Source organism: Barbatula barbatula, assembly GCF_947034865.1.
Source record: "Barbatula barbatula genome assembly, chromosome: 15".
Lineage (NCBI taxonomy): Eukaryota > Metazoa > Chordata > Actinopteri > Cypriniformes > Nemacheilidae > Barbatula > Barbatula barbatula.
In genome coordinates, this window is record NC_136778.1 from 10,349,135 (window position 1) to 10,371,988 (window position 22,854).

General features: G+C 37.4%; 2 protein-coding genes across 3 annotated transcripts in view; both read left to right on the forward strand.

Moving 5' to 3' along the window:
• Positions 1-126: 126 nt before the first annotated feature.
• On the forward strand, positions 127-2,565 carry mrpl19 (mitochondrial ribosomal protein L19). 2 transcript variants are annotated; one of them, XM_079474359.1, is made up of 6 exons: positions 127-276; positions 497-614; positions 929-1,047; positions 1,154-1,288; positions 1,466-1,647; positions 1,922-2,565. In XM_079474359.1, the coding sequence occupies exons 1-6, from the start codon at positions 171-173 to the stop codon at positions 2,141-2,143; spliced, it is 882 nt and encodes a 293-aa protein (XP_079330485.1). In that variant the 5' UTR covers positions 127-170; the 3' UTR covers positions 2,144-2,565. The 2 variants fall into 2 exon arrangements, with proteins under 2 accessions (XP_079330485.1, XP_079330486.1); XM_079474360.1 differs by lacking the exon at positions 497-614 and having other exon boundaries at positions 150-276; positions 1,922-2,485.
• A 533-nt stretch (positions 2,566-3,098) lies between these two features.
• itsn2a (intersectin 2a) overlaps positions 3,099-22,854 on the forward strand; it is a 34,642-nt gene continuing 14,886 nt past the window's right edge. The window contains exons 1-16 of the mRNA XM_079474751.1: positions 3,099-3,269; positions 13,170-13,230; positions 15,603-15,695; positions 16,221-16,284; positions 16,844-17,007; positions 17,175-17,366; positions 17,665-17,725; positions 18,200-18,342; positions 18,457-18,520; positions 18,612-18,749; positions 18,846-18,940; positions 19,052-19,335; positions 19,867-20,004; positions 20,399-20,539; positions 21,157-21,241; positions 21,392-21,531. Of these exons, the coding sequence (XP_079330877.1) occupies positions 13,224-13,230; positions 15,603-15,695; positions 16,221-16,284; positions 16,844-17,007; positions 17,175-17,366; positions 17,665-17,725; positions 18,200-18,342; positions 18,457-18,520; positions 18,612-18,749; positions 18,846-18,940; positions 19,052-19,335; positions 19,867-20,004; positions 20,399-20,539; positions 21,157-21,241; positions 21,392-21,531 (1,809 nt within the window). The 5' untranslated portion in view covers positions 3,099-3,269; positions 13,170-13,223. The remainder of the gene's footprint in view (positions 3,270-13,169; positions 13,231-15,602; positions 15,696-16,220; positions 16,285-16,843; positions 17,008-17,174; positions 17,367-17,664; positions 17,726-18,199; positions 18,343-18,456; positions 18,521-18,611; positions 18,750-18,845; positions 18,941-19,051; positions 19,336-19,866; positions 20,005-20,398; positions 20,540-21,156; positions 21,242-21,391; positions 21,532-22,854) is intronic.

A 22,854-nucleotide genomic window follows, 5' to 3' on the forward strand; every position in this document is an offset into this window, starting at 1 on the left:
GTGTTTGTACAATCAATAAGAGGTTGTACGCATTTGAAATACTTAGTATTATTGATTTATTAAATCACATTGTTAAAACACTTCTGCTGCTTCATATAGATACCCGCGGACCATTTAGCCAATCATGGTCATCGTTATTGAGTGAAGCCAGCCAATCAGAATGTGTTTCGATGCGCACGCCTGTTACAGCGAGGTCAAACATGGCGGCGTACACACGGAGGGCGAGAGAAATGATGGGCTTGTTACGAGTCTCAAGAAATGTGGTTCAGAGCGAACGTATGTTACACTGCTTTATATTCTGCACTGCTAAATCAGTTTTACATGTTCATTACAGAAGTGATTGGAAATTGGACAAAAGATTGTCGACATATCCGTGATTAAACAGCTGTCATGCTGAAGCATCACCTGCTTTGGGTATATCATGATGGGAGTTGAACGTACATACATACTGATACTTATAAAAGTATACAGATATGTAATGTTTATTTATTTGTAGGACTTTTTTCGACGTCAACGTTGAGGCATGCTGTGGCTTCAGACGGACCACCAAAATTCACTCCTCCCCCAAAACCTGTCATCATAGACAAAACACAGAGCGAGACGTCTTTGCGACGGTTTGTACATCTCTGTGAATAAGTGATCTTTATTTTCAGGTTTATTGGATTGTTTGATTGTTACATGATGTCAAGTTGCATCCTTTGGATTTGCAACATCTTGTGAATTACTGGTTAATCACTTTTTTATCACATTATTTGTGGAATGTATACAATAGTTTGGTAATTTGGATATGCTTGCTTATAGTATGTCGGTTTAAACGGAGTGTGTCACTTAGAATATACAAAAAACAGTTAAAACATGTATATCTTGGTTAGGAAATTTGCTCTGATTGTCCTATGCTTAATTCAGATTTAAAATGGGTTTTTTGTAGGTTTCTGAGTCCAGAGTTTATTCCTCCACGTCAGCGCACAAATCCCGTTAAGTTTTCTATTGAACGAAAAGATATGATAGAGAGACGGAAAATTCTCAACATTCCAGAATTTTATACTGGTAAGAAATAACTGTCAGCCATTAACACCTCTGGATTATTTTGTATTTGATACAATTTATTGATTTGTAAATTTTCCCTGTTGCATCTCATATCAATTCCATATAGGCAGTGTTTTAGCAGTCACCATGTCTGACCCATATGCGAACGAAAACCTAAATCGCTTTGTTGGGATCTGTACTCAACGCGCTGGCAAAGGATTGGGAGCTACTTTCATCCTCAGGAATGTGGTAGATGGCCAAGGTAATAAAAAGACATTGCGTGATATTCTCAGCTGAGATGTCGTAGTTTTAGTTTTTTATTCTACTTCCTTGTGTTTGCTCTGAATCATACTTTTTTATTTATTTGAATCATGGTATGTAGTGCGTTACATAAAAAAATTTAATGGCTTTAAAAATTATGTATTTATGTTGTCTGTAGGTGTGGAGATGTGCTATGAGCTGTACAGTCCACGTCTGCGGCAAATTGAGGTGTTAAAGCTGGAAAAGAGGCTGGATAACAATCTCATGTACTTGAGAGATGCTCTACCTGAGTACAGCACCTTTGACTTTGACATGAAGCCGGTTCATTTTGAGCTCACAGGAGATGTTCCAGTGAATCCAGTAAGAGAAGAATTAACCCTACATCTAATTTAAGTGCATAACTAACCTAAAACATTTGCCTGGAATCTGCAGTGTTTGACCACCTTGTTTAGTTGTAACCCCTCTAACAGTTACCCCTCACAATTTATTTAAAAATCAATTGGTAGATGTAAATGTAAAATCTTTGGCTTATATTGTTCTATTTATTTAGTAAAATTGCATAAAGTGCATCTTAACCTGTTTACTCCAGACACACTCTCATGGTTTTCCTTTCTTTTGTTTTCCTTTCTCATAGTTAAAAGTAAAAATGAAGCCAAAGCCATGGTCTAAACGATGGGAGCGTCCCAAGTTTAACGTTCAGGGTATCCGTTTTGACCTATGTTTGACCCCAGAGAAGATGGAGCATGCTCAGCAGTGGGCTCAACCTTGGAGGAAGTACGATATGCTGCAAGAGTATGACACATCCGAACTCGAAGAGCAGATCTCGCAGGAGGTACAGGAAAACCTTAGCAAGTGAGCAGTCCATATAGACTTGTTCCAACTTTGCAGAGAGAATTCTGATGAAAGGGCCCGGTGCCAAGTCAGCAAATGAGTGAGTTGGTAAACTAAAAGGGGTTGAATTTGATGAGGAATGCAGATGACAATAGACACTTCCATGCATTCATCCACCCACTTCTGGTTACACACAGATGACCAAATATCAAAATTGGAAAAAGAGTCTTGTCTTGACAAGAGTCTTGTCTTTATATGAGAGTGTGTGTTTGTGTACATATTGTTTCTCTGCAGCTCAGAACTGTTTGCTGCTGATGCTTGCTTACAAATAACCATCTTCAATTAAAAGTTTTCTGTTATTTATCATAAATCTGTGTCATTTTCAATTGGAACAACAGCACAATGCATTACTTGGACCAAAAGATGGCAGCAGAGCACTCAATTGTTAACAAATAGCTAAATACGTCCTAAAAACAATTATAATCTAATTTTCCAATTAAAACAATGCGATTGATCGTTTATGAAGTGCACGCAGTGGTCCATTACCACAGAACAGCGATTTGCTGCATGTGTGTGAAGTATATATTACTGAGCCTTATTAACATGACTCAAATATTTATATAAAAATATGGTTTAAATATATATTTAGGTAGTACTTTAGTGAATCATCATTAAGAATTCGTTTCTTTGCAAGAATCCTTTTTCAATTATTTACTGTTGTAATTGCATGGTTTGCAATGATTTCCATGCGAGTGGTGGCTCATATCCAAGCGCGGAATTTCAATGCAAGCCCGTTTCTAGATATGTATTAACCACAGCATGAATTTGTCATAATATTATCGTACATGGATTTTTTCCGACATCATCTGGAGCTGTTCGCGCTAATCCTCGTGCCGAGCGCATCTGTCCTGCTCCAGAGAGCGAATGTGCACGAAGCACCGCCCACCCTGCTGTTGTCTGTGACGTCAGCCCTATCACTTGTAGATAGTGAAACGACGCCGCAGTCAGCGGTCTGCAGTGAGCATGTACAGCTGATCCTTCACCTGAAAACGAGACACTCATCGCCCTTTTCTGTGAATATTTTACATTGCACTGGCGCTATTTCTAAAACACAGGAAGAACACAGGATCGGTCTTTTTTCAACGTGAACGGTAAGCAGTAATACTTCGCAACATTTATCCTTTGTGGGTCCTTTTATGCTTACAATAACCTCTCTACCTACTTATTATAAGGTTGCGCTCTATTCTCTGTTTACATATCGCGTAATCTGCATATTTTTTGTTGGTTAATCAATGTTTAAAATTTGATATAAACAGCTTAATTATTTTATGCAAAAAATAGAGGCAGCACAGTTCCGGAACAAAAGCCTGTATGCCGGTGGAGGAGTGAAATAACTGTTCGCACAACGGACGAACTTGTTTGGCAGGTTGTGAACTTACGGATACAGTAACTCTATCCGTGTTAAACTTCAAAATATCCTGAAACGTTAGAGCGGCAACATTGTGTTTCCCCACCGGGTTTGCCAAAGTGTCGTCAGGGATGCAACACCTGTCCCACGAGTGCACTTGCCTCCAGGATACCTGTGTACATATATCACCCTAAACACCCAGTTCTTCTGGATATCCTCAATGCGCAGACCACTTGGCTCATCTGCTAAATAAACATTTGAGTTGGTATGCGTATGCTAGAAATAGAAACGTTAAAACGAATCATTTTATATGAAGTGCTGCTTTATTAGTGTTATTTAATACTTCCTAATATAATTACTGTGTGACATGTTTAATGTAATAGAAAGTGTGACCCCAGAAGTTTTTTTTAGATCACAAGACTGCTGAAATGGGTTATGTGGCGTGGGCCAACTGCTGTATGTTCTCAACGCCCTCTCTTTCTCCAAGGCCAGCTATGTTAATCAAAGCACAGAGGCTATAATCTGTTTCGGCTATTGCATTTCAGGATGTGGGGCATGGGCCAGTCCGAGGTAGTAAATTACCTGCTTGATAAATGGGTGACTGGTCGGACGAAATATGCAGACAGTCGTTCACTTCCTCTTATCAGCAGAGTGATGGACTGTTCTCCCGTTTCATATACCAGCACTGTGAAATTGATCACTGACATTAATATAATCGTAAGGTGTCCGTTCACCGACCAACATGTTTTTTATGGCATGCATGGCTGTATCTGTTATCAAATGTGCAGGTAATATTTTTTTGCAGAATCTTTAGAAATATCAATAATCTGGGTATTTTCTCTTGCTTTGATTAAATGTTTCTGAAGTTTCGAATACCCTCGTGTTCTTCTAGGCTATATTTCAGATGCATATGCAGCATCTTTACCTGAACAGTGTTCTGATGGACAGGTTGTAACAGATTCAAATGGTTCTAATTACCAAGACCATTATGAACCCTCAGCTGTTTACCCTTCAAACCATTATAACATTCCTTTATGTAGACTACAGTTTTTTCTTAAAGTAATAATCAATAGTGTTTTATTTGTTACCATCCCACCAATACAACTAATACATTACCAGTGGAGATCCACAGGGACCATTGGGGTTTCCTTTAAAACCCATAGAATTCCTATTGTAACCATTAAATAGTTTTTTTGGTGATGGTTTTCATTAACAGGGGCGTGGTGTGTTATTTAACATCTTAGAATGAAACTTAACGTTTCGACGGTTGTGATCGACTTGAATTGGCATCAACCCATACTAAGATTTTTGGACAGTGGTTGTCAGAAATAACCGCATACAGCTGACACGTTTTTATTTAACAGGACAGCACATCTTTTTGCAACGTTTTCACCCTAAATATTTCACCCTGAAATGCCAGCCACCCATCTTCTGTGAGAGAGTGTGTGTATATCTCCCTAGGGTGAACAGGGTGGAGTGCCCCAGAAATATGCCTCATATGTCCCACACAGAGAGAGGATTGCTTTCTACAAGAGGAGGTTGGCTGCCCTAAATACTGACAGTATATATATGTGTCTGTGTGTGTGTGTGTGTGCTTTTGGCTTTACCAGAGAGATGGAAAGAGGAGAAAAAGAAAAATAAGTGGAGGTTGAAACTGAAATAGTGTCTGTAACCATGTGTCCTCAAAGCGCTCTTTTATATAATCAGATCTGCTGGAGTCAAATTCTGTACTGTGTATTATCCAGAACTTCACAATCTCACTCTCTGAATATCAATGGCGATAGAGAGAAACCTGACTGCTGTCCTTGTGTCACCTTCAAACAGAAAAAGACTGATGAAGGCTTGAGGAGAAAATGAAATTCTACACAGAATAAGAATGTTGGACGTGAAGTAAAGAGAATCAGTTCATTTACTGTACATTCATAGGTGCATGGTCCTTTCTGGTCCAGTCTGTTATTCTGTCACAGAGAGAAGCTGCTATTTTTTTAATTTAATAATTCAATGGTGCCTTACGTTTCATACTCACCTCTGCAACATCGACTCTGATTCTGGACTGAATGGTTGTGGCTGGCCTGTTTCATATTCTTGTTTCCTGTGTGGACAGAGGAGCCCTTATTCCCCTTCCCTGCACAAAGCATGCTGGGTAATGCACCCAGAACAGACATGTGCTGTGTGAGGGGAATGATATGTTGAATGCTGATTGGCCAGTGCTGGATGCAGGTGTCCATCACAGTTCAAGGGACATTTGTATGTGACAATCTAGGTAAAAATGAAGTGAAGGATGAGAAACAGGCAGAAAAGCTTTAAGAAGCGAATACGCGTAGAGAATCGAACATAACATGTTACCTGTTGTTTTTCAGGCGAGTGTGAGGTTTGGGGTGATTTTGGGTGGTTTGTTATTTTGTATGTGTAAAGGACAGCTTTTTTTCAGTATTGTTTCCCCGCTTGTAGGAGTTTTATACTGTCCACAGTGTCTCGAATCTGGAACATAGTAATGGTTAAGGACTTTTGTTTTCCATAAGTATTCTGTCTTACAGACGTGTCTGTCTATCAGTTTGTCAATCTGTTCAGCCAACATCCCCTATAATTTCTTCTCAGGGCCCCAGGAAAATGTATTTTATGTGTTTTTGCATTTGTGTGGGTTTAAACAACAATTTTGCTCTTGGACAGCTTGAGTTTATTGCGTAAAAATTGTGTGAAACCTTTCTAAAACCCACATTGACTTATAGTGGAGTCAAAAAGAGAGGGAGAGAGAGGTATGTTTGAGTTACTCTATAATAGACATGGCTTTGCAAGCCTTGCTGTAAGATCAGTGATGTGTGAAGTCCTCTCTTCTCTTTCTCTCTTCTCTGCTGCATTTAAAAGACCCAATTTAATATTCAATCTAAGTCAACACGAGAACAGTGAAATAGAGAATGGATTTGGAGTCTTTTATAAGCAGTTCATTCTTGGTCTATTACACCTCTCAAACCAAACCTTACATTAGCAGAACCAAAAAGCTCTGAAACTTCATTTACACTTCTCATAATCTTAAAACCATTTAATCTCTTACATATTTGGATGAATGATTTTTCCTTTTCTTGAGGAATATAATTTGTACCCATGCATTTCTTTAGAAAGCTTAAATCGTAATTAATAAATGTTAAACACATTGATAAGTTAGACCAAAACAGAAAAATAACTACACTCTAGAAGATAGAAAATAATATTGAAAAAAGTCTCACGAAAATTCTCGGTTTTCAAAAATGAAATCATGAAAATGACACAAGGCGTTAAACAAGTAATCTTATGAATTCTACTGATCTATGAATCCGAATACAATTTCCCCGGTTCAGCTAGTAATGACATGCAAATGTCAGGATTTTATTATGTGCATATAAATGAGATGCTTGTATAAGAATACATTGTGTATTGTGTCTTTGTCATTGTTTGGGGCAAGCATTTACATGTTTTTTTTTACATATTTTCTGTGTTTGGCATGAAATAAATAGTCACTTTAGGTTCAAATCAGTAATTTTCACATTTGAATATAGTGAATTTTATTGTGAATTTTACCTAGTGGTTGGCCTTTGAAATTATAAATTGTACCTGTTTCATAAAGATTTCGTTTCAATAGCTAAAGTTGGAGGTAGCTTTTGAGGTTATCAGGGGTTTTGTTTCAGAAGAGACCCATTCTCTCAAAATAAACGTACACCAACACAGCCACTGGAAACTAGAGTAAATATTCACTCTAATTCAATTCTATGGGAAGAAAAGCTTTGTTATATTTGGAGCCTGTATGACAAGAGTTGAATTGCACAGGAGAAATGTTTGTGTGAATACGAAACCAGTAGCCTGGCACTGTATAAAAGTAAAAGTCTATGAGATGTCCTCACATGATCCTTAAAATAGTTTAATTTACTGAGATCCAGATCACCTTCTAATATGCACTCTATGATCACATGCTGTTAAAGTGTGTGCGTGCTAATGTGTATGCACACAGTATTTGTGTGTGTGTGAAAGAGTGTGTGTGAGAAATTCAATTACAATAAAAGTGCTTCATAATGGCAAAAATGACAGTTTACATCTAAACATTTAGATTTCACTTTAGTACTTCAGACAAAATCAGAAAGCTTATTCCACATAGAAAACAGCAGTAAGTTTCTCTATATATACTGTAGTTTCTTAGTCTAGCCATCAGTCTGTTCCATCCCAAAGCACACACTCATTTTGATCTGTAATAGACTCCATATTTTCACGCAATATTTTAATAAAGCATGAAAACCCTTGCTTACTTTTTCTTACTTTCTCAGTCTCTTCTATCTCAGACGTCGGATTCTCAGCGCATATTAAGTTAAGGCTACAATTTGCTTAATTATGATGTGGGTTCATAGCATTTCCACAATGACAGACTCTATGAATCTTCCATTCCATTAAAGGAAAGTTCTGTTATTAGAAGATGTACACAGATTTAAATATTGCTTTTTAAGTAAAAAACCCCGGAGATACCCAACCAGGATATTCCAGTTCCCCTCTGGCAAAAGCTCAACAGTAATTGCACAACTAGGCTAAATAAAAAATATAATTTAGTAATAAAGTAAATTATAGGTTTAAGATTATCATGAATAATCTAATAGCGGTTGAATTTTTGTAGTGAAGACTTGTCAAGTAGCGGGTTCCTTCCTGACCCAGCTCTATCATCTCAGCTCTTCTCAGGCAGAGATGGCAGCATCCCATTCTCATCTCTACCGTCAGGTCTGGGCATGAACTGCATCTTGCTGGCTGTGGTAACCTCGGAGCAATGAGGCAAGACAGCTGAGAGTAGAGTACTGTTCTGCACTCTTTGATGCAACAAGTACGTCAGTTGTTATTGTTAACCTACTTGTTCCGGTTGATCTAACTAATGCAAACCCTTGAGACGTTTTATGTTATGGAAGTGTTGTGTATGCAAGATTGAAAAGATGCCTCTTTAGTCTAGATTTAAACTGACTGTGTCTGCCTCCCAGACAGTAGGGAATAATGTTCCAAAGTTTAGGTGCTAGAAAAGAAAAGGCTCTACCAACAGAACTTGATTTTGATATTCTAGGTATTACCAACTGGCCGGATGCTTGAAAGCGTTGTGCACGTGAAGGAGTGTAATGCAAGAGACGCTCACTCCGGTACTGAGGAGCTAAACCATGTAGGGCTTTATAGGTAATTAGCAATATTTTATAGTTAATGCTATGCTTAATAGGTAACCAGTGACAGGTGGACCGAACCAGGCTAATATGCTCATACTTTTTTGTACATGTTGGAACTCGAGTTGCCTTGTTTTGGACCAGTTGGAGTTTTTGTAATAAGCCTGCAGGGCAACCACCTAATAGTGCGTGACAGTAATCTAGTCTCTATGTCATTAATGCATGAATTAACTTCTCTGTACCTTATAGTGACAGCATATGACGCAGTTTAGATATATTCCTGTGTTTTCCTGTGGCTCAGTGGTTAGAGCATGGCGATTTCATGAGTTCGACCCAGGGGATTGCACATAGTCAGAAACAAATGTATACTACAATGCAGTGTAAGTTGCTTTCGATAAAACGTACATGTACATGTAAATATTCTTAAAATAAAAAAACGCAATTTTACAAATGTTGGTGACATGGCTCTCAAATGACAGATTACTATCGGATAAAACACCAAGATTTTTTGATTACGACGAAGGGTTTTGTGGAACATCCGACACTAGTAAGCAGTATTCTTGGGTGTTACGTATAGTGGTTTTCGGTCCAATAAGTAACACTGTTTTGTCAGAGTTCAGTAATAAAAAGTTGTTAATCATTCAGTTTTTTTATATAGATGCATGATAGATGCATTCCATTATTCGATTGAACTGCTGTTTTTCATAAGGCTTCGAGGAAATATAAAGTTGAGTATCATCAGCATAGCAGTGAAAGCTAACTACGTGTCACTTTATTATATCTCCTAGAGGTAGCATGTATAATCCGAAGTCGGAGGCCCTACACCGTACTGGAATTGCGATTTGCCTCACACCTCATTGTTTATTGCTACAAATTGAAAATGGTTGGATAAATAAGTTTCAAAGCTATTTCATCAATGCCGACGTGTGCAGTGGTCAATGGTTTCGAATTCACACGCTAAGGTCTAGCAGAACCAATAACAATATACAACCTCGGTCAGACACAAAAAGCAGATAATTTGTAACTCTGTTCAAAGCAGTCTCTGTATTGTGTGTGATGAAGCATGAATTGAAATGAATTTTAGAAACATGATGACGTTTGGTTAAGTGTTAGAAAAGAAAATGTCTCTTTCTAAGATTTTATTGTAGGAATAAGTTTCTCTTCCACAGTGACTAAACTGCTTTTAGCATTGTTAGGTTAAACAAATAAGACTTTTAACAGCATGACATAAAACTAACGTACAGATATTACTCAGTATTTGCTCTATTTAATGGTCCGTGACACTGTATTGATCCTAATATCCTCCTCTGCCCAGGAATGAATGATATCATGCTATTTTCGTCTAATCACATATGCCTCAGCACTTCTTAATGCAAAACTGATGATCACTGACTTTCATTCACTGCCTGCTGTTTTATTCACTGCTATTCAGAAAGATAAATGAGTCGTCTGTGTTTTTGGTTGATTTCAGTGGTCATTGAGTGGTTAAAGTCAAAGTGCTGATTCTTCAGGAATAGGTTGATCAAACACAGCTTAGGAGTGCTATTCAATGTTGAATTGGTTGACATGTCTGCAACAGACCATTGTAATAGTTGGAAACCATCGGCATCTAAATATTAAAGTAAAGGCTTTTACAGAGCTCTGACTCTACTGGCAGCCGTGAAAGCTCCATGACTATGGGAGTGCAATGCAATAATTTAGTACCACGTATTGTAAGTGCAAACCTGCTAAGTGAAGATCATTGTATTAAGCAAATGCATGGTAATTATTAAAAAATATCAAAGGCTGTAAAAACAAACAGCTTGTCCTTGGGAGTAAATAATGTCAAAGAGAAGTACTTGCTGTTGAATAAACTTAAACTTAGATGACCTGTGTAGCCAGCAGGGTTATTATATGCTTAAGGCAAATAAGGCAAGGTAAAGTTTACATTGCAGGGATGGAATGGGACTAGTGCAATTTGAGCATGTATCATATACAGATACTCCAGAAGTTATTTACCAACTGACCTTGGTTATTAGCCTAACCATTCCAAATTGAAGATATTCTGCATTAAAATCCCCGAATCATAACAGTTACAGTACAATGTGAGCAATAATGCTTTGAGCTTCAGCTTATTGATAATTAACTTTTTTGCGTCAGACAGTTTTAATAGGATTAGACTAAATAAGATGAATGAATGATGCAGTTTTGTGCACTATTGAGTGACTGCCTGGAGACATGAGACTAATTAGCATCTAAACAGTTATTTCAAGACTGCTTGAAAATATGGTGACATCTGATTTGTATACTAACATATTCTAACGCAAAGAAGCGGTAGCTGTAAGATGTTATGTTTTGTCGTACACTTACAAGTGGGTAATAACCAAGCTGCACTGTTATTGCCTTCCTCACACCAGCTGCTGTGCTGAAACACTTCCAAGTCTTTTGAAAACATTGCTTTGGCTTTCTTTTAAAAAGCAAAAGATAAGATAAGGTCGCTTCACAAACGAATGTTAGTAAAATTATGGATTCATAATGGGTCATGTTTTTAAACATATGAGGCATTTGTCCTGAGTATTGTCACTTATAAAAACTATGTGCACGTTGTAAAGACATGACACCTTTGTGCATTTACTTATAGAGAGCATGTTTTGGGTTTGTATAGATATGAAGTGTTTATCATGTTAACTTTCACTTATAAGAGCAATGTGCCAGATTTAAAGACGTAAAAAAAACAACGTGCTCTTATGACTCTCACTCTCATACAAAACAATGTGTTTGTTTTTTAAAGATGAGACAGTGTTCATTCTCCTTCGCTTCATGACCATTCTATTTAGTGTTGTTGTTACTGGAAGCACCGGCTCACACAGCCCTGCGCTTTCTGCTGGAAAGGGGGAACCGACATTTTTGATGTTGGGCCATTTCAATGTATTTTGAAAATACTGAATTAATCATCTTTTTGCAAAAAAGAATAGTCTGGAAGTCATTGGCTAGACTGGTGTACCACCCAACATACTTTTGTGTTTATACAAGTGGCAGTTTCTCACGCTGTTGGTAAAAGTTTAACTTCAGTAAGGATCTTTGTTTACTGGTCTAAAATGTAGATCATTGGTTGAATAGGAAACTTCATGTACATGCGATATAGGGCGTGAGATGGTCACACAATCAGTGTTTGGGATCGATATCCATATTTACTATTTATAATGTGTGTGACTCTTATATTGTCCTGTAAACACAACAGAGCAGACAGTATCGGATTTTCTGTGTGAACTGAAGTCCATACTCTTTCTCAGATTTCAGTAATATCAGTAAACATATTCTTTATAAAATGAAACACTCAATAAGGTCCGTTGTGTAATGTTTTGGAGGATTTTTGGACAGAAATGCAATATAATATACATTACTTTGTGTGCAGAGGTCTATTAGACCTGACACAATGAAGTGTTATGTCTTTTTTACCTAACAATGACCTATTTCAATCCACATACAGCATGGGTCCCCTTGCATTGAAGTCGCCATGTTGTTTCTACAGTAGCCCTATACGGACAAACTGCTCTATAGAGTGCGTTTCATAAATACGTTAAGATAAGAAGCTAAAACGTGAAGACATATTAGTCCTGTGTCAGTCACCCTAGTGCTTGCAATTCACAACCTCACCGCTAGATGCCGCTGGATTTCATACGCTGGCCCATCAAGGATTTGATAATTATTATAAACAAATCATTCAAAGGTTTGGGGCATTTCTGGTGTTTTTAATTCTGTCAAGTTCTTTGTCGAAATTCCTCTAGTTCTGTTTTGAGGTTGACACCCAATTTCTCTACAACCAAACACGCTTGCAAAACTCAATTGTGACAACGAGAATTTCAAAATCTGTCTATGCTTGTTCCATTATAATTAATGGAATTGTGGATGAACAGTGCAGTATTTACCATGGACAACCGCATTTAACAGCTTTATGAACACAGGAAGTAATAGGGCGGTTTTCTGGAAGGCTCAAGCCGTTTTTGAAATTTGCTGAGAGCTCTTCAGATCTAATTGGTTTATATTTGGCCTGTGTTTGTTCAAATCGCCTATGGAGCATTGACTCTTAAGATTTTGCTTTGAGACTCAGGGCTAGCTTCCCAGAATAAGCTTTAGAGCTAAGACAGAGCTGAACGCAAAAAAAACCTGCATTAGTTGAAAGCGCTATGGCACAATCAATGTCCTGTTTGTGTATGTGTTTGTAATAGTGTTCAAGGGATGTGGCTTGTTGCATATGTGTGTGTGTGCGTGTGTGTTGTGGCATGATGGATAGAAACAAACGAACAAAATAAGAGAGAGTGCATCTCCATTTTTGCCTCATTCATTGCCGCTCTTTACCATTCTCATCTTTGTTCTCGTTCTTTTATTTAATCCTTTTCATTTGTTCACTTTTTATTTCTGTTGCTATCACAGTGTGTTCTTTGTAGCTCTTCTGTGTGTAATTTCCTTCTCACAGTGCAAATCTGTCTCTCTCTCTGTTTTTGCAGATGAGCATTAGCTAACGTGTCGAACTGAGGGTCCCTCACATCCCACCTGCAGTCATGAATGGTAAGAACACAAGTCCTGTTGTGTTTGTGTGTCTGGGACGTGAACTCGCTTTTAAAGGGATAGTTCGCCCAAAATGTTTATTCTGTCATAGTTTATGTGTTTTTTCCAAACAATGAACATCAATGGAGATAACTGCACTAAATGCAATACACTGTCATTTCAATCTTTTTCTAATACTAAGCTATCTTACTACTTAAAGGATAGTTCGCTCTAAAATTATGTTTCTGTTATTATTTATTTACTAACTTGTCATTTTAAACCGGTATGAGTTTCTTATGCAGAACACAAAAGAAGATATTTTGAAGAATGTTGGTAGTCAAACAGCAACCATTGACTTTGGTTAATCGGTAACACTCTCTCGTCCCTATCTATCCCTTTTCATTGTATCCAAGAGACTGAATCATTTAGCTAAACTTCTCCTTTAGTGTTACATAAGTGAAAGTCATACAGGTTTGGATTTGGAATGACATGAGAATGAGTAAAATGATGAGATTAATTTTTGTTTTCGACTAAACTGTCCATTTAAAAGATAAAGAGACAAATTAAAAGGCGGAGACCTTTTTTCTTCACTCTTCTCTCTTTCTCTGCCTTCATTTGTTACGTAAAGAAAATAACTCCGCTGACTGCTCATTTGGCTTCTTTAATGAATTGTATCAGTACAGTTAGTATATACAAATTTGAGGAATTTAAGAATTTTTAGGATAATGTGAGAGGATTTTCTAAAGTTTTCACAAAACGACTGTGATGTCATTATGCATATAAATGGATATATTTAATATATTTTTGTGTATCTCCATTTATGGTATGAGTATGTGTGTGTAGTTACTAATCCTCCCAGATCTTTTGGGACAGGGTTGCTTGTTCACATCTTAATTTATGTGATAGCGCACAGCGTAAAACAGATAGCCTCCTGTTTGCTTAGCATTCGGTACATTCAGCGGATAGATTTTGTCTTGGTTCATGTAGTTATTGCAATTAGCGGAGTTATCTCTGTATAAATCTTAAAGGCTAATAACTGAACAAGACTAATCGCATGACTAAAATAAAGCAAATCTGCTAGTTAGAACTAAATGGAGAAATAACTAAATGGAGTAATAAACCCCGGCTACATGTTTCAGTGTGTGGCCTGAGGAGATTTCATTTTCCCAAAGGAGCACCTGAATACTCCATCACACAGACTCCCTGATTCCCACGCGACATGCGCTGTTGCCACGTTTCCTTGAACACACTAGACAACGGCTGGTGTCAAAGCAACAGTCTGCTCGCTAACAGTCTGAAGTGATTGTATTAAATAATATATTTGGTAACACTTTACAATAAGGTTTTATTTGGTGACATTAGTTTATGCACTAGCTTATACTTCTGCAGAATTTATTATCTTAGTCAGCATTTACTAATACATTTACAAAATGTCTGTTGACATTGATGCACAAGTGAACTAACATGAACAAATATATTGCCATTTATTAATTCAATTATATGAATTTAACAAATTCAACCTTATTATGAAGTGTTTTTAAATTCTCATGTGGAATGGGGTAAATTTGTAAAGAAAGACGTTACAGGATTTCATAGGCCTCTGCTTAATTAATCAAGATGGCCTTTTTGGAACCCTGTGTTGCTGACAATGCAAAAACATAAAGCTAAAGGAGGCATATGTGTGTACTCCCCAGAGTGAGAAGAGTGAAACTAGAGAGGCTAGGAAAACAAGTGTGTTCCCATTTCTTTCATTGCTTAATATAATAAATGTATGTATATTGTTCACACTGTATGTATGACAACTTGAAATTACCGGAACTATCACTGTTTTTTTCCATACGTTTGATGCAAACCAATTGCTCAGTGAAGCCGTTTTAAATCAAATGCTGTCTTTTCCATTTAGGGCAGTGCCAAAACACACCAGAAGGTGATAAATGGTGTGTCTTCAGCACTCTGTGTGAAAGCTCTGTTGAGATTGGCCCAATTTAGGCAAGGCATGTTGCGTGAAGGACGGATTGTTACTGGCCACTTACGTGGTTGATGGATCGCTGCACATTGCCTTCGAAAGCTGTCAGGGTTTATATTGACTCCTCTATGATGTTGATCCTGCTTTGAGAATCTCCGTTTTAATTCATGTTATGTTATGATAACAAATTACAGTGACAAACAGTCACAATAATGGTCTGAAACATTAAAGCCCAAATGATCTAAAATATGAATCACAGATTTAAACAATACCTCTACTAACAATTAAACTGCACACAAGGCAACAACCCTCTTTAAAACCCCCATGCAATATGACGGATTTCTTAGAGAAGTGGTCGAATCTTAAAGACCTTAAAGAACGAGCGTAATAATCCAAAGAAAAATCTCTCTTTCTGTTTGTCTTTCAGGTGGTTTTAGTATTTGGGCTATAACACCAGAAGAGAGGGTGAAACATGACAAACAATTTGACTCCCTGGTTCCCACTTTGGGCTATCTGTCAGGTAAAAACACATACAGTGTTTACAGACTAATACTAATGTTTAAAAGTTTGTTTATATGTTTAATTTTTGTTTTTAGAATGATAGTAACCTCAACTAAATAAAGTAAACAAACACAAATGTAAATAATGATCTAAATAAGTATCACAAATGATGAAAATTCAATGATATATGTTGGCATCTTCAGTCTAGTGACACTTTGCCATGAAAGTGTAGAAATACTGGCATTTTGTTTCTTGAGGCCTCACCCTGGTATGCTTTTTTAACACTAATGAAAGGTTTCCGGTCGATGCTGGGCGCTTATTTGCTGTTGTTTTTTCATTATTCTGTAACAGTCATCCCTTTCTAAAAACATTCTAATTAAATACATATTAAGTTTTGTAATGAAAGAAACCAATGTGTTTGGACAATTGTATTTTTGTTGAACATTCAAGCATATTAAACAATTTGCTCATGTAAAGCCTAAAGAACTCTGTAGTGCTCTGATGTCAGTGTGCGTTAGTATGCAGGCTTTATTTTCATTTCCAGGAGATCAAGCACGAAAGTTCTTTCTGCAATCTGGACTTCCAACAGCAGTCCTGGCTGACATTTGGTTAGTGTGCACACTTACACACACCCTTACTGTACATACACACTTAATCCGGTTTTTAGCGTCTTGTTTGTTTTATTTTTTCTGTATATAAATATGCGTGTGTGTACCTGTGTAGTCGTGTTTTATTTGGCAGTGCAGTAGTTATTATAATGATGTCGTGGAAAGCTGTGTGAGTCTGTGGAACAATTAAATTCGTAGCCACATACCTCTCTGAAGGGTGGAGGTTTCCTTAAGTAACCTCTTCCTGTCTGCGGTTCGTTTATGGGTGTAAACACTGTCGCCCATCCACAAACAGGAAGTAGATAATGTCTGGCAAGATGTGCAACTTTTGATGTAAGATCATAGCATGCAGGTTATCTTCTCTACCCCATGTGTGTTTTAAAATTCTCCTATTTATAAACAAAATGATGGTAGCAAAACAAAGTTGAGCTCTAATGATGGTGCTCTGTCATCACGCACATGATTTTGTTCGGCTCCACTGGGATTGTGCTGGCAATTAGTGCTCTGTAAGCCACTTTGGATGAAAAGCTTCAATGGCTGCTTGCTTCCTTTCTTTCAGGGCACTGGCGGATATGGGGAAAGACGGGAAGATGGACAGATTGGAATTCTCCATCACAATGAAACTAATTAAACTGCAGTTGCAGGGTCAGCCTCTTCCCTCCAGTCTGCCAGTCATCATGAAGCAGACCCCCACCCCCGTTATGACGTCATCATTACGTTTCGGTACGGCTGATTATATAATTACTTCTGTGACTCGTTTGATTTGATATTAAAGTTGAGACTCAGATGATCCAGTTAAGACACAGATTAGGTTTCATGAAAAACAATATTTGTTTTGGACGTCTCAGATAAACTGACTGGGAATTGATTTTATGATGTCTGATTTACAGGGATGGGATCAATGCCAAATCTCTCTGCCATGTCGGTAATGCCCATAATAACACCCGTGCCAGCATGCCCGGCAGTGACCCCTTTAGTCCCTGCGCCCACACTGATGCCAGGAATGCTGCCTCAGATCCCCAGCTCTCTCAGTGTGCCAGCCCTGCCCAACGGCAATGCAACACTCCTCACTTCAACACCAGGTATTTCTGTTTTTTGTTTTGTTTCATTTCAAAGGAGGTGTTGTACTCTGTGTACATTGCAGTTTATTGTCTTCCTGCTAAGGTTCCCAATCTCAATGGGTTCCAAAGAGATCGATAAATACCTGCCTATACAACCGCTCACTCTATTCTGGATTCAACCAGTTGCATTCTGGGAAATTGAATTTCAAGCACACATGTTTTTAGAAATGCAAGCATTGATTTTCTTAATATAATAAAACCCTTAACACAAGTTTATCTGCACCGAATAAATCACTCTAACTGTCTTTTACCACTCCAGCGTTCCCAGTTTCCTGCTGTTTAAGTAAATCTCACTCCCTCTTGGACCTTGGATCTAGCAGGTATCAATTTTGAATATTATATTGTACTTCTACATAGATATTTACACCTAGATTTGTATTGGATTTCCACATAATATGCATTTGAGTGTGTGGTGACATTTTGGTGCGTTTGTTGCCGCAAAGACAATGACATCCATATTGCAGATAAAAATCAGTTTGTAGGAAACATTGTTTCTTTGGTCTTGTTTTTCCAGAACATGAATTTATATAGGTGAAGTTACTAAGTGCGTGTTGGCTGACATAGTGCAGCTGTCTCTCAGTATCTTAATAAGATCTTGTTAGGGTTCCTCTGAGAGCCATCCAACCTCTACATGGCGGTAGATAAACTCATAGTAAAGTCATTAACACCTGCTCAGTGCCTGTTTAAAATGAATTTGTGTTTAGGGTTTACATGAAAGACTATACCTGAAAGGTTACCAGACAGGTTTAATCAGGTGTATTGTAAAATTTAAGATTATTCTGAAATCTTTACAGTTCAAACTCCTCCTCCACCACCTCCCTTGCGAGTAACTCCCCCCAAACGGGCTCATCTGATTGGTCAGTGCCTCAGGCGTCGCGTCTGAAATACCGCCAACAGTTCAACAGCTTGGACAAGCTGATGAGCGGATACCTGTCAGGTGAATACTTAATGTTTGTAAATGTAAAGCAAAGTTGGGAAGGACTATGTTTACATTAAAGTGTGTACACTGTGCTTGTGTGTATGCATTCACTTTTTAAGTGTGTGTTTGAAGGTCCCCAGGTCAGAAATGCTCTCACAGTGTCAAACCTCACGCAAACACAGCTCGCCACCATATGGTGAGTACACAAAACATATTTGTAATGTGTCAAGGTTCATCAAATATGTATTTGTTTGTGCATCGCTACGCAATTATATTTCTGTCTGCAGGACTCTCGCTGATGTGGATCGTGACGGGCAGTTAAGAGCAGAAGAATTCATTCTGGCAATGCACCTGGTTGATATGGCCAAGACTGGTCGTCCTTTACCTCTGAGTTTACCTCTTGACCTGGTGCCTCCCTCTCTCAGGTAAGACACCCGGACCTAGTTGTGCTGAAATACACTAAGAGGGGAACGTCTTTTCCATTGAAATTGTTTGATTTATGAGCCCGTGTTTGTCTTCAGAACAGGGAAATCATGTGACCTCTTAAACGGACCTCTTCCTCCAATCAACACTGAGCTCATTGAGCCCGAACATTTACAGAATAACAAGAACAATGGTATTTACATAAAAATTAAATGATACTATATTTGCACATCATTTTGTGATGTGTTCTGTACCTTTAAGCATTTTCGTTCAGATAACACTTCTCATCTCACCTCTCTCTTAGTGTCGTATGAGGATAAACTGAAGGAGAATTTTCAGAGAGGAAATGCAGAGCTGGAGAAGCGACGTCTAGCTATACAGGAGGAACAGAAAAGAGAGGAGGAGAGAAGAAGAGAGGAGGAGAGGAGGGAGGAGGAGAGGATACGACAGAGGGAGAGGGATGAGAGAGACCGGAGGGAGAGAGAGGCACGGGAGATTGAACTGAGGAGACAGAGGGAGGAAGAGAGGAGGAGAGAGAGAGAGCGACAGAGAGAGGAGGAAAGACTTAAAGAATTGGAACAACGAGAGGCAAGTGGAACATACAACAGTATATAGCAATACAAGAAACAAAGATTACAGGTTAATATGATAGATTTCAAAATGATTTAAAAAAGGTTTTCTGAATTTACTTTTTACCGGTATGTGTTTAGGTAAAATGATGATTTTTGTTTCAACTGCCAAAATATTTCTCCCAAATTTCAAGTGAAGATGTAGTTTTTTTGCATTTGTTTGCAGAAAATAAAAACTGAAGAAACAGCTCAAAATAACAGAAATACTGTTAAGAAAACAAATTCATATTCACTTTAAGCATTACAAGAAAAGATGTAATATTTGTTCAAGCGTTTAGGAAAAGTTCAAAACTTTTTGTGATAACCTCGATGACTTTATGTCACTCCTTTGGTTTGATTTAATTGAAATAAGACACTGACACTGGACTAGTATGGTCAAAATACATCTAGAAATGTTGATTAAATAAAAATCTGGAATGGTTTCTTAATAGTTTTCTGTGGCTGTATATGCCTGTCAAAATGAAATCCTCTGTCTCTCTTTTTCTCTCAGGAAGCAGAGCGTCAGATGCGGATGGAATGGGAGAAAAGTAAACGTGTGGAGCTTCAGACACAGAAAGAAAAAGAGCAGTGTGACATACAGAGACTGAAGGACAGGAAGAGAAGTTTGGAGATGGAGCTGGAGGCTGTGGTCAGATTATATACATTTTGTATATACAACTTGTAACTAAAACACATTTCTTGACAATAGATTTCAGAGAATGTGAAACAACAATATAAAAGACCAGTGAATTGCTAAATATCAATGAAATAGATCAAATTAAAATATACAAATATTTAAAAGCATTAGGTAAAACATTATTTAAAAAATGACAGCTTACTAAGTAATCGCTTAACCACTGCTTATAAGTGAAAAATGTTTTGTGTTTGACTGTAGTTAAGTAGGTACTGTAAAGCTCTGTAAATAAATTGTAGGTTTTGCACAATGTAAACATTATTTTTTATTTCACATATAGAATGTATATACATACATTTTTAAGATATATTATATTACAAAAACATATTTCAATCTTACTGTCTCTCAGGGCAACAAACATAAGCAGATCTCCGACTGGCTCCGGGATGCCAAGAGTAAGCGGCAGGTGCAGAGGGTCGAGCTGGATCTGATTAATCAGAAGAGCGAGAGTCGTATAGTGGATATCAACTCTATACAGTTACAATTTGAGGTATAAATATTATTTTTGTGTTGCATGAATTATATACATTCTTTTTTTTAAGTCATTTGTAAAACGTTATACCAATATTTCACTCAAAAAAGAATAATATACTTTGTCCTCTTCCCAACTGCTATCACTCATCCATATTCATATATATTAAAATATATAATTATTTACGTAAAACTGAAATGAAACAATTTATAAAAGCTCTTTATGTGTATCTAAAATATATTCATACTTCCATGGAATATAAAACAAATATTTATAACGATATATATTTTTAATATAAACGTGATATTTATACTTCCATTTAATATAAAAAGGAACAATGTTCAAACTGCTCTTTCTATACATTAAAAGTTGAATGGTGACCTTATCTGTAAAGCAAGATTTTCATGTGTACATTTCAGTTTCTCATTGCACAAAACTGTCTTACAGCTTAAGACTTGATTTCCTGCCACAAGCTGAATGGATTTATTTTGTGATGCTTTTATTGTGTTTTCATGGTCACCATTCACTTTCATTGCATGAAAAAGACAGCTCAGACAGGTTTGAAATGTCAAGAAGGTAAATAAATTGGACCAACCGTTCCTTTAGCAGCAATACAATATATATATTTTTTGCAGCAAATTCAGATGCAGTTGAGTCGATTGGGTCCTGAGAAGCAGAGACTGACCGACAGACTGCTTCACCTCACCCAGAACACCTCAAGTGAGCATTCCTGTTCATCTAAAGCACTTCGTCAATAGAAGTGTGGATGAGTAATTACATTCGTGTCCATTTCATTACTCTTGAACCCAGGGCTGGGGTTTCTTTAACAAGAGCTATTTTTCTCTGTCCTTCTTTCTCATTCCCTTTCAGGTCCTTTGATAAACGATATGAAACAGAGCATGTGTGAGAAGGATCTCAGCTGTCGGAAACTCAAGGAGCAGTTAGATGCTTTGGAGAGAGAGACCTCTGCTAAACTCTCACAGATGGAGCAGTACAACAGAGAGATCAAGGTCGGATTTAATTGCTTCTCAATATGTACTTTGAAAACAAGTGGCGTGTTTATATTAAACCGTAATGTGGGTTAGAACCTCACTCTGTAGTTCACTGTTCTAGATGTTCCTGTGATTTAAACCTACAGCTTAACGCCCAGTCTTGAAGACAGGAACACTGATCCTTACATGTTAATATTCACTAATAAAGAAAACTTAACACACAGACATTTATTACTAACACACATTTACTGCATTTCACCCGTTGATATCTGAGAATCAACTTTTGTTAGGTGTTCTTCTAATATTTCCCTCTCCAGGTTGTTCTTTCTTTCTGTCTTTGTTTCTTTCTTTCCTTCCTTCCTTTTTTCTTTCTTTCTAACCCTTATGAGCATTGCGCTTTATTGTTGCCTTTCCTCTGTTCTCTCTCTCCTTTTTTTCTCGTTGTCTCTCTACGCTGCCTGCCTTTATAGTTTGTAGAAATGGATGACTGTGTGCTTCAGGGACTTCTCTCTTTGCTGGGCTGCTTAACCAATCTCTTCCTTCTAATAAAGGTTGACCTCTCTTTGTCTTACTGTCATCTCACCATTTCCTGTCTTACAGTCATTTTCTTTATGTTCTTACAGTCATTTGTGAAGAATAACATAAGCTATCCTTCACAAATGTTCCTATTTTCAAATAAATGAGCTTATATTTTTTACCTTAAATATTTTAACATCTTTATCGCTGTGCCATATCCATCACTTCATTATGGCATCCTTCAGCAGTCTAAAGATTTCTACTTACTACCTGAAAACTAACAACCATGAAATTTGTTTAAACAGACATAGAAGCTCAATACCATAAGATTGATTCTTGGGTTGATTTTGGGTTAATTTAGGCAGACAGTGGAGCTCATCACATTGCTGTGCCAAAAATTGGATTTGAAGCATTGTTACTAGTGGTCGACCGATAGGGTTTTTTCAATGCAGTATTAAAGGAAAGCACTGTGGCCGATATTGCCGATAAGAGGCAGATATAACACAAATGCAATTAAGTGAGAGACATACAGAGAATTGGTGAAACTAAATGAACAATTACTGTGTATTGTGTGCCTAAATAGCAACAGACTTGAACACACAAAAAGGTCCACCCAAGACTTTATATTAATTGTGGGCGGTTAAACATGGCTTAATATGAATAAAATATAGCAATTTAAACAAATTATTGATCATTTTTGTATCTCATCCACTTTACACCACCCATTTAACTGTGGTCATATTACATTACTAAGTAGAAAATACCTGCTTTACATCTTAGTGGTGATCAAACATAAGAAAATATTGTCCATTTGTAAAAATGTAT

Coding starts and splice junctions, on each gene's coding strand:
- mrpl19 (XM_079474359.1), top strand. CDS start 171: ATGCGCACGCCTGTTACAGCGAGGTCAAACATGGCGGCGTACACACGG. Junction 1,048..1,153: donor CATTCCAGAATTTTATACTG/GTAAGAAATAAC, acceptor AATTCCATATAG/GCAGTGTTTTAGCAGTCACC. Junction 1,289..1,465: donor GAATGTGGTAGATGGCCAAG/GTAATAAAAAGA, acceptor TGTTGTCTGTAG/GTGTGGAGATGTGCTATGAG.